Source organism: Fringilla coelebs (assembly GCF_963513975.1).
Source record: "Fringilla coelebs genome assembly, chromosome: 8".
Taxonomy (NCBI): domain Eukaryota; kingdom Metazoa; phylum Chordata; class Aves; order Passeriformes; family Fringillidae; genus Fringilla; species Fringilla coelebs.
Genome location: NC_140066.1, coordinates 4,416,245 through 4,427,453, shown reverse-complemented (window position 1 = coordinate 4,427,453; position 11,209 = coordinate 4,416,245). Strand labels below are relative to the sequence as shown.

Sequence of the window (11,209 nt, the reverse complement as noted above, 5' to 3'; positions counted from 1 at the left end):
GGGAACAAGTGGGCTCCGTGCAGCGGGATGGGAACAAGCGCCAGGGCTGGGAATGTGCGCCCACTGTGCTGCCAGGCTGGGAATCAGCTGGGTGGGGCCGTGCCATGGCAAAGGGCCCTTAACAGCTGCCAGCTTTCTGGGCTGCAGCTGGAGCTGAGAGGCAAAGGGATCAGTGCAGGCAGGAGAACATGCCATGGTGGGGGACTCCTGCAAAGGGTGGGTGTTTGGAACAGAGCCTCTCCTTCAGCAGGCCAACGCTCCCAGATGGAAATTCCCAAGGGCACCAGGCTGGGAAGTGAAGAGCAGAGCTGTTGGGAAGGTCAAGCTCAGTTCCTTCAGAGAGATCACACAGGTCACTGGAGCACTGTTACAGGTAGGAAGCAGGAAATGAGAGATTTCCAGGAAAGCCTTTGTAGTTTGGTGGGGAAAAGGAGTCATGATACCCAATGGTGCAGGGATGGAGACCCAAATCAGTTCAGAGCAGATTTCCCTTTTTATAAATTGGTGAGGGTTATTAACTTTAGCTGCAGTTATAAGGCCAAACAGTTTTGGAATATATTCTAATTTAATCTAGCCGTCCCCCATGCTGCATACTCACAGCAGCCATATTTAACTGTCATATGATCTGTGAATTTGCTTCTGTCCTTATCCCAAATGTCATCCTTCCTGGTCTTTCAGCTTCTTTTTAACATGCTAGTAAATCTTCTGCGTCCCTCTGCAGCATTTCCATGGGTAAAAACACTGAGGAGCACTACCTAAAGGATGCTGCCTCCATCTGAGCACAGGGACCAGTGGGAAAGGATGTTATATCAGCATTTTCTGTGCCTGTGTTGATACTGTTCTCCCTGGGAGAGAGCTGGGAAATCTGTATTTCTGCTGCTGTGCTCTTCCTGATGTTTGTCACAGCTGATGCCAACCCCAGTTTTCCCAGTGTAATGATGATTCTGGACACCTCTGAGTGTTCCTGCTGGCCTTGGAAATGACAGTGGTGGTTATTAAGAGAAAGGCAAGTCCCACCCTTTCTGTGTGGAAATGGAGTTGTGTGGCCGTCCCTCAGTGCAGCTCCTTTAGTGACAGCAGTCAGTGGCCATTCCTGGTGCAGTTCTGTTATCACTTTTCCTTATACCATTCTATTTTATTCCCTTCACACTTTCCACCCTTTCCCATTCCTCTCTTCTTAACCAGCCCTGCCCCAGTGGTCCCTCGGTGCAGCTCTTTTAGAGAACAGGGCTCGTCTCAACAGGCGGCTGCTGCAGCCAGGGCAGGGGCAGGGCAAGGCGCACCACAACACTGGTGGTGCTTGGAGACTGTTGGCTTTGGCAGTTCAGGGAGATCAAATGAATCTCAATATTCATAGATTTCCACCACCTGCTATTTCTCCCTCTTTTCGTGCATAGATTTGACAGGTCCTGGTTTCCTCCCACAGAGCAGGAAAGCAAAATGCCCGCCTGCCCCATGGCCATCCCCACGATCTTGTCCCTCTTTCTCTCCCCTTTTTCTCCCCTTTACTTTGCTCCACTATGTCCCTCCTCCTCCTCCTCCTCTCCCTGCCAGCTCCAGCAAAGCCATTTCACCCACTGGCACCGGCTGCCTCCTCTCCCTCGCTCCCATTTTGCCCACGGAGCCAGAGCCGCCGTGGGGCCGGGCAATGGTGCAGGGAATGATGGCAGGGATTCCTGGGCTGGGCTGGGCCAGCTGCCCAGGGCCAGCAAAAGCGCTCTGTGCCTCTCCTGCTGCCCCTGGGCAGGCAACAGAACACAGCAGGAAAGGCTCGGGGCTCTCAATAAAGGCAGACAGAGATCTCTCACCCATCCTGGGAATAACAGGCCTTGACTGGAGAAATTAAAATGAATTTAATTTAATATGAAACAAATCAGAGCAAGGGAATGAGATGTAAACCAAATCCTAAAAATGCACCTTCTCCACACTGTTCTCTAATACCTGGGCTTCACTTTACCCTGATACACTCCCTCCACACCATACAGTAGCACAGAGGGGTGAGGGTTACAGTCATGTCATGTCATGTCTCTGCTTCTCCCTCAGGGAGTCAAATCCTTGTCCTGCTCCAGCCTGGGATTCCTCCCACAGGAGGAGAGTTAGATCCTTTGAAACAGACAGACAGACAAATGCAGACCATTCTTCACAGTCAGGTGCCTGATGCAAAAAGTGATTTCTGCTCAGCATGTGTCAGCTGCTCTTCCTCCTTGTCCAAGGACAGTCCACAAGTGTCACATTCAGAGCAGTTTGTGATGATTTCCAAGAGGCCATACAGATTTGGATTTCCCATTGGAGGTTGTTTTGTCATGAGGGAAACCCACTCACTCCAGGCAGCATCGGTGGCAGGATGGATTGCAGAGACTTTTCCTTTGCAACCCCAGCCCAGTGTTGGCACTGAGGATGAAGAGGCACTGAGGTGACCCTGAGAGGGAGTGCAAGGCACAGGGTGCAGCTGAGGAAGGACAGCCCTGTGGTGGGCTCAGAGGTGAAGCTGGCACTGCCCGGCGTGGAGAAGGTCCTTTCTGCAGCCCCTGCTAGAGGGGAGCTTGGGCCTTGCTGCAGACATACGGCCGCTCACTGGTGCAGAACTCGCTCCTGAATCTATTGCCATCAGCATTCCCGTCAGCCAGGTACACACACTCAGAATTGCCGAGGACAGGAACCCTGCAGTGAGGAGCAGAGCCAGCGCCGGTTGCCAGGGGAACACCTTGTGCCCCTGTCCCCCCAGGCCCTGCCTGGCTCCCCGGCACTCACGGGGAGCTGTAGCTGCTGCCGTCCTCCCACTGCAGGCGCTCGCCCCGTCTGCGCAGCCCGAGCCAGAAATCGACATTCCCGCGGAGGAGGAAGAGCAAATCCTGCCCAGGAGAGAGGAGTGGGAGCTGCCCCGGCCCCTCGGGGGGACACGTGCCCGGGGCTGCCCCCGCACGCCGGGGCTCCTTCCCTGCAAGGCCCCGGCCCAGGGCTGCAGCCCCAGCCCTACGAGCACCGAGCCCGGCCCAGGAGCACCCCCAGGCTGCCCTGAGCCACCCCACACCGCCCGCAGCCCCTCACTCACCATGGCCTCCTCATCCTTGGCAATGGCCAGGGAGGCCCCGAGCTTGGAGCACCGCTCCTGACCCTGCTCCCAGGTGCTGTAATCCCGTGAGAAGTAGTAGCAGACCCCATTGTAGCCCACCCAGCCATGGGGACAGCCCAGAACACTCTGTGGAGTCGCAGATGGAACTGGAACCTGTGGTGCTGCTGGAGGGGGAAGAGGAGAAGGTGTGAGGATTGCCCTGTGCAGGGAGCAGGGAGCCCGCTCTGCCCCGCAGGGCTGGGCCCAGGCTGCTGCCCCTCCCTTACCTGACTGCACAGCCAAGGCCACCCCCAAAGCCAGCACCAGCACCAGGAGCAGCAGAATCAGCACCGCCGTGCCCACAGGATGGGACCTGAACCATTCACCTGGAGCAGGCAAGAGCTGCTGGCTGCCAGGAGCAGAGCTGGCCCTGCAATCTGCTCAGCCCATGGCCAGGGAGCAGAGCAGGGAGCCCTGAGCCAGTGTGGCTCTCACTCAGCTGGCAGCCAGAGAGCCAAGAGCCTGGACACAGCCAGGGACACAGCTGGGGACAGGCTGCAGCAGGAGAGCTGCACAGCCTCGGGGGCAGCTGGGGCTCTTGCTTCCAGCCCCTGATGGGGCCCAGCAGAGCACGAGGCCTCTTCCAGACATCGGGAAACAGCCACACACCTGCCAGCCCTGTCCTTGGGAGGGGATATTGTCCCATCCCTAGAGGCCACAGGGGTGGCCCTGCACTCACCCAGCAATCTTTTGAGGTTCCTTTTGTGTTCATTGTTGGTTGCTGATGTGCCCTGGGAACCCAGGGGCTCCCTCACACTCCCATCCCTGGTGCAGAATCCATTCTCCACATCTGCACTCGCTGTACGCTCACAAGTGGTATCCCCCTGCTTATGCCAGGTGGCTACTTGCACCCCAGGCAAGTGTGGAACCCCGGCTGCTGGTCCTTCCTGAGGATGCTGGGGCTCATTTGCAGCTCCAGGAATGGAGCAGGATTCAGTCTCCTCCTGCTCACAGCCGGAATTGCTCTCCTTGGACATAACAGCACCTTGCTCCTGACACATCAGGAGTGCTGGCAGATCCTTCAGAGCTCGGCCTCGGGAGCAGCTTTACACCGGCGCTGATGGCACCCTGAAAGGGACACGATGAGAGCTCACTGCTGGTGCCGGCCCTGCAGGACCCCGCGGCTCAGGCGGGCGGTGCCAGCTCTGGCTGCGCTGTCCCCGCTGCCCAGAGGTGCGGCGGCAGCTGCGGAGACAAGCGCAGCCTCCGGGAGCTCTGCGGTGCCCGCAGCCCCGGCCCCTGGGGCTCTGCCGCCGCTGCAGCCCAGCTCCGTGCCGGGACGGGCGCTGACAGCGTCTGCGAGCTGCCGGGTGCTGCTGGCCCGGGGCAGCTGCGGCTCGGAGTCCGCCTGCCGAGGGGCAAGAACCAGCAGCGCCGGGCTGCTCACCACTGTGCCCCGCATTCCCTGCCCCGGCGCCTCGGAGCCCGGGGACACCGAGCGCCGGCACGGCCGCTGGGGCTCCCTGCCCGTGAACACGGAGCGGCTCCTGGCACACGGGGCAGCGCCGAGAAGCCTCGGCCCCGGAGCAGGCAGGATTCGGCGCTTTCTGCCCGCATTCGCCGGGCTGCTCACCACTGTCCCCGGCTATCCAAGTAAGGAGGAGACCGCGGGCAGTCGCTCCCTCGGCGATCTCAGCGCAGGGGGGACACGGGGGGAGCCGGCACAAGGAACTCGCCAGAGCCCCCCGCCCCTCACCGCGGCCCCCTCCGCCCGCAGCGAGCCCCGAGCTGGGGCAGCACCGACCGCGGGTCGCACCTGGACTGGAGCCGCCTCCGAGATCCGCCGCCGCCTCGCTGGCCTCTGGGTGTCACCGCCGCTTCCGAGGTCCGTAGGAACTTGCCAACTGGCGCAACCGCTCCGGTCTTGTCCCCACCGGCCCAGTTCGGCCGGAGTCAGGATCCCCTGGGATGTGGGAGCGGGTTTTGGCCGTTCTGACCAATCAGCCTGCGGAAAGCTGCTCAGGTCAGCCTGCGGGGCGGAGATGGGCCTGCCGAGCCGACCTGCAGGGGGTTGGAGATGCCAGGGCTGGGTACCTCAAGGGGAGAGCAGAGGGTCGCTGCACGCCGCGGGGGGTATCCCCAGAAGCAGCTTCCCTGGGCGCTGAGGTTCTTCACCTGGTCCTCCGGCGTGGGTCCCCTTACCTTAGCGTGGGCTTTTCGCACAGGATTCGCAGTCCCCTCCTGTGGGAATTCAGCACATTACTCCGGATGTCCAGAGATACCGAGAGACCCCTTGAAGGGCTTGGAGGTCTTTGAATGTTGCCAAAAGCGCTTGGTGGCTTGACTTTCACCCTTCTATGGTTGTGCCACCTGCATATGAGGACATGGAAATCATTCGGGTTTGAATGGTGCAAAACAATACATTTATAGGGTAAAACAGAGATTTTAAGGTTTTGGTACAGGGGGGTTATGGAGACAAGGTGGAGGAATCTGGGCCTGTCTCGTGGTTCTTCTTTCTTCTTCTTGTCATCCATTTTCTGTGTGATGTTGGCACTTGTAGATTGGTTGATGGTGAAGGTACACTTGTTAAGGGTTACACTTTCACACTTGTTAAGGGTGAAAGGTATTGGGAATTAAAGGCAAATATGGTTTACGTCGTTTTTACTATAAAAAGACACGATTGCCCCATGGGCATCAGAGTGCCTTTGGTTGCCTTGCTGGTCAGATCCCGGCTGGGCAGAGAGAAAATTTTGTAAATAAGAAATAATAAACAACTTTGAAGACCAGAAATCAGAGAGTCCAGACTCATCCTTTGAAGCCCCATCTCGAACAGAACCATCCTACATGTGTCTGGGCAGAGACAGACAACACCTGACCCAGACATCCTCCCACCGGACCTTTGCAGTTCAGGCAGATAAACTGTATTCCAGTTCTCAATGATATCCACCTGTTTTGGTTTTGCACAGGAGGTATTTAAAAAACTGATGCAAGAATTTTAGCTACTAAAAGTTGTACCCGCTTCTAAATCAGTAAAGAAGAATTAAGTCTCAAAGGAAAGATAAAGAAATGCCTTAATCTTAAAGCTAAAATCCTCTGATAAAACTTTGGAAAAAGTAGTTTTTTTCTCTAAAACGCTTCAAAGTATGGAGAGATAAGAGTTCTAATTCATATCAAATAAAAGACTCCACAGCAAATAAGCAAATATTAAAGTAACTGTAATCCTATAAAAAGTTTGAACAAAGAAAGAAGAGTAATAAAGTCCTGTGCCTCCAAGAAAAAAAAAGATCTCTGTTCCCAGAGATAAAAAACAACTCCAAAAATAGTTATTAAAACCCTTTACCTTTAAAGAGCTCATCTTTAAGACAATACGCCGTAAGTCAACATACCCCAAAAGCAAGATGTAAAAAAAGCTTGTAAAAAATAAGAGACTTCACAATTACAAGTGTTCCCAAGGGGCTGCTATTCGTAAAAAAATTAAGAACCACAAAAAACTAGTTTTTCTTCCTTGTGGAAATGTCTCCATAACAGTAACAACAGAGACTTCTCTCTCTAAGGAATCTGAAAAAAAAAACCCAACTATTTTAAAAGTAGTACGCTAACTAGAATTTTAAGTTTTGTTTCTTTACATTAACAGTAAAAAGTTATAGGGGAAAATAAGTTTTCTATAAGTTTTATTCTAACTCCTATTACCATTTCTTTTAATTATTGTTCATAAATTTTTCTTCATATCCTTTTAAAGTTTTAAAGTTACTCGACCTTTCTCCGAATCCTGCCTCACAACAAAAAGTTAGTAATTAACCAACACTAAACGCACGACAATCGTTTAGTATCTTAACCAAGAAAAAAAAAATCTCATAAGCACACCACCGCCACCACGAGCGATTTCCGGATTGAAGCACAAGAAGGAACTTCTGTGCAACTTTGCTTTCCACAGAGCTGGAAAGAAAATGCTCGCCTGCCCCATGGCCATCCCCTGCCTGCCACCGCTCCAGCCTTGTCCCCCTTTCTTTCCCCTTTACTTTGCTCCACTTTCTCCCCTCCTCCTCCTCTCCCTGCCAGCTCCAGCAAAGCCATTTCACCCACTGGCACCGGCTGCCTCCTCTCCCTCGCTCCCATTTTGCCCACTCTGAGCTCCTGGAGCCGCCTGCCCGCGGAGCCGGAGCCGCCGTGGGGCCGGGTGATGGTGCAGGGAATGATGGCAGGGATTCCTTGGCTGGGCTGGGCCGGGCCAGGTGCCCGGGGCCAGCAAAAGCGCTCTGGGCCTCTCCTCTCACCCCGGCCCAGCCCCCGCGCGGCCCCGCCAATGCAGTCACCGCTGGCCGCACTCCAAGCCGCTCCCGCCGCCCTCTGCAGCCGTGAGAGCAACACTGCTGGCCCGGCTCCGCTCGCGGCGGCCTCGCCCCTGGAACAGGAGCTGCCGGGTGCTGCCGGCCCGGGGCACCTGCGGCTCGGAGTCCGCCTGCCGAGGGACAAGAACCAGCAGCGCCGGGCTGCTCACCACTGTGCCCCGCATTCCCTGCCCCGGCGCCTCGGAGCCCGGCGACACCGAGCGCCGGCACGGCCGCTGTGGCTCCCTGCCCGTGAACGGAGCACAACCGACCGCGGTTCGCACCTGCACTGAAGCCGCCTCTAAGCTCCACCACCGCCTTGCCAACCTCTGGGTGCTGCCACCGCTGCGGTTCCTTCCGCTGCTGCTACACATTTACAGCTGACGTCAGGTGTGTGAGGAATTTTGGACGTTTTGGCCAATCAGCCTTCGGGAGCGCAGCCAATCGTGGTGCGGCCGTTTTGTTCCCCACCCCGTCCCCTCTCCCCGTTCCCCCCGTTGCCTTCTCCCGGATCGGTTCCTTCACCGTTCTGCCGCCTCCCGGCGCTGCCGGCCCGCACTGGGGATCAGAACCCGAGTGCCTTCGGCTCGGCCGAGCGCAATGCAAACCCCCGGCGGTGTCGGCAGGCGCGGGGCTGCCCCGCCTCACCCCGAGCCCCGGGCGGGGTCGCAGCTCGGCTTTCCCCGCCGAGCCCCTCGCTGCCGCCGGGGCTTCCCCACTGCCGGGGCTCGGCTTTGCCCGGCGGGCACGGCGGCTCCGCTTGGCCCCGGGCGACCTCACCCCCCGTGGCTCCCCCCGCGTCCGGCGGGGCGAACCCCCGGCATCTGCCGGAAGGGCTCCGAGTGCCCCTGATGTTTTTCTTGAATTCTGATTTCCCTGAGAATTGTTACTGGAGAGATTCAAAACGGTCAATGCAGTGCATTATTGTAATGTACAGCATAACACAATCTAATTTCTTTAACAGAAATGCTGAAAACATTGATCATATGGTAATACACTAAATACAATCTCGAGAAGCTCCCGGTTTGTAGGACAGTTTGCCAAATTCCACATTGTTGGTTCTTTAGGTACAATTGCACTTTAAAGGTCTTAGTAAATTTATGGTTCCTTAAAATTTGTGGCTACCATGAGTTTTTCTCAGTCTTAAATTACATGTGGTCAGCATATTTATCACAATTTTCTAATCCCTCCAGTAAATCCACCATGCCGTTATTTCAGCTATGCTTTGTTCACATTTTCAGTGCCTTTTGCTATTAATAGCAGCAGAATAAGTTACATTTTGTAGTACCCAGAACTTTTAAGCATATGATTTTAGTGTTGGTAAGATTAAGCAAAGCTAGGTCTGAGTAATGTTATGTTTTATTACTCTATTGAGTTAATTTTTTAAGACGCATTTACGTTGAGGTGGATTTCTGTCAGGTTTGAGTGTTACTGATTTTGAACGATCTCAAGTTTAAGTCTTCACTTTAAGCTGTTTCATGTTCTATTCCAGTTTTAGTAAGATCAGTTTTTATTCACCATCAAAGATGTTAACTTTAAGTTTGAATTACACTGCAACTAATTTTAAGTCCTAAGTTAATTTTGTTTAAATATGTGTGTCTACATTGCAAGATGGAGTTATTTTGTTCTAGAGATAAGACAGCTCCAACTAAAACAGCTGTGATGAAGCACTGATAAACCCCTGCTTTTGGATAGAAGCAGATACAGTTTGTTGGGCCCTTGATCCTCTCACAGGTTGCACAGGTGTCAGTGCTGCACTGCCTGACAGGATCATTCACTGTGATCTCTTCTGGTTTATCTTCCATAGATAACACAGCAGAGTGGGGGGTTGTTCTACATTATGGCTGTTATCCACTGTCAGCTGTTCAGTGTTTCACTGGTATGGATACAGGAATGCTGGAAGAATATTGTCTGCAATTCCTGAGACAGTCACTGCTGATCTATTGGTTCCATCATGTCAATTCACTCATTTTTAGAACAGGCATTATTCATAAGGGATCATTACCTTATTGATACCTGGCTTTTCATGAGCTGTGCCATCTCTTTGTGTGACTGTCTACAGACTGGTGTCACTTTGGGATCTCTCTGGTTTGTTCCCCAGCTGCAGGTGCATCTCTTTGCCCAGGCTGCCTGCAGCCCTTCCCTGCACTGCCTTCTCAGCCTTTGGTCCCTCCTCTTGTTCCAGCAGGGTTGCTGTGCCTTGACCCAGGGCTGTCTCATCATTTTCCTGTGTTTTCAGAGCTCCAGGATAAGATGTCTGGGCTCTGTCAAAAGCCCCATCTGAGCTGAGCTCCTGTGGTCTTTGCTGACCCTTTTGTGACCCATCCTGATGGGCCAGGGCTGTGCCCTGCTGAGGGCAAGGCAGCTTCTGCCCTGTGGCAATCAGACACAGCCCCAGTTATTCTCACAGGAGCACTCCAGCAGTTTGCTGTGTTTGGGGCACCTCACAGCTGCTGTTATTGAGGGATTTGTTTTTAAGGAATGTGAGGGAAACCCTCCCAGTGAGGGTCTGGGCTCTGGCCAGGCCCTGGCTCTACCTGGTTGGAAAATTGCCAACAAACCCAGATGTTTTCTGCCTCAAAACTGTATTCATGTCTCTTGGACTTGGCAATTTGACCCTCTCACAATAGGACAGCTGGATCAAAATCAGGTAAACTTAAACCTAAGATGCTGTGAATTGAGGTACAGCTCCCTAAAAGCAGAGATGACGCCATTATCCCTGTAGATTAGTTACATTGAATTACATGGAATAGAACAAGAGTAAACGAGCCGAGTGAGTCAGAACTGACCCAACTCTTGGGTCAGGGGTTAAAGGCAGTTACAGGGATTTAATTGCGCTCTAGCACACCGGTGTCCGGTGCTCAGGAATCCCGGGAGTGCCGGGAACCATCTCCCGTCGGGGACAGCGGGTGACCGGGCCGTCACGGGGCCCTGCGCGGTGCTGAGGGGAGCGGAGCCGGGGGATCGTGCCCAGAACCGCGATGGGGCTCGGGGCCGCGCCGGGCACCGGGGGAGCGGCGGCCACTCACAGCTGCACCGGTGTGCGCGCGTATCGCGATATCATCCTCAGCGCCGCCGCCGCCATCGCGCCGCTCCTCCCCGGGGCAGAGCGCTTTGGGCCCCGGCGCGATGGAGGCGCTGCGGCGGCCGGCGCTGCCCGAGGACGCGCTGCGCTCCCGCCTGTTGGCCCTGGGGGCCCGGGCGGCGAGGCGCTGCTGCGGCGCTGCGCTGAGCTGGCCCTGGTGCGCTTGGCCCCGCTCCTGGCCGGCTGCGTGTGGCAGCGGCAGCCGTTCCGCCTGCGCTCCGTGCGGCGCCGCGGTGAGCCGGGGGCGGGCCGGGAGGCAGGGCGGGAGGAGCGGCCGGAGCGGGGGGAATGTGAGGGGGACCCGGCGGCCGAGAAACCGGGATAGTGTGAGGCGGACCCGGCGGCCGGGAACCGGGAGTGTGTGAGAGGGACCCGATGGCCGGGAACCGGGATCGTGTGAGGGGGACCGGGCGGCCGGGAACGGGGAGCGTGTGAGTGGGACCCGACGGCCGCGAACCTGGAGCGTGTGAGGGGGAATCGGGGGGCTATGAGGAGAACCCGGTGGGCGGAATCGGGGAACGTGTGAGGGTGAACTGAGAGGGTCTGAGTGGAACCGGGGAGGATCGTTTGAAAGGAATCCGGCGGCCGGGAACCGGGAGCGTGTGAGTGGGGATCGGGAGAGTGTAAGGGACACCTGGCGGCCGGGAACCAAGATCAGTTTTGAGGGTAATCCGGCGGCAGGGAACCGGCGATGTGTGATGAGGACCCGGAGGCCGGGAACCGGGAGTGTGTGAGGGGAACCCG

General features: G+C 55.8%; 1 protein-coding gene across 1 annotated transcript; it reads right to left on the bottom strand.

Annotated features, from left to right (window-relative positions):
- Nucleotides 1–2,196: 2,196 nt before the first annotated feature.
- LOC311156699 (uncharacterized protein) lies at nt 2,197–4,089 on the bottom strand (the record flags this gene model as incomplete). Its single annotated transcript, XM_084210884.1, has 5 exons — nt 2,197–2,661; nt 2,752–2,852; nt 3,053–3,237; nt 3,340–3,489; nt 3,792–4,089. The coding sequence occupies 5 exons, from the start codon at nt 4,087–4,089 to the stop codon at nt 2,532–2,534; spliced, it is 864 nt and encodes a 287-aa protein (XP_084067010.1). The 3' UTR covers nt 2,197–2,531.
- Nucleotides 4,090–11,209: the final 7,120 nt, after the last annotated feature.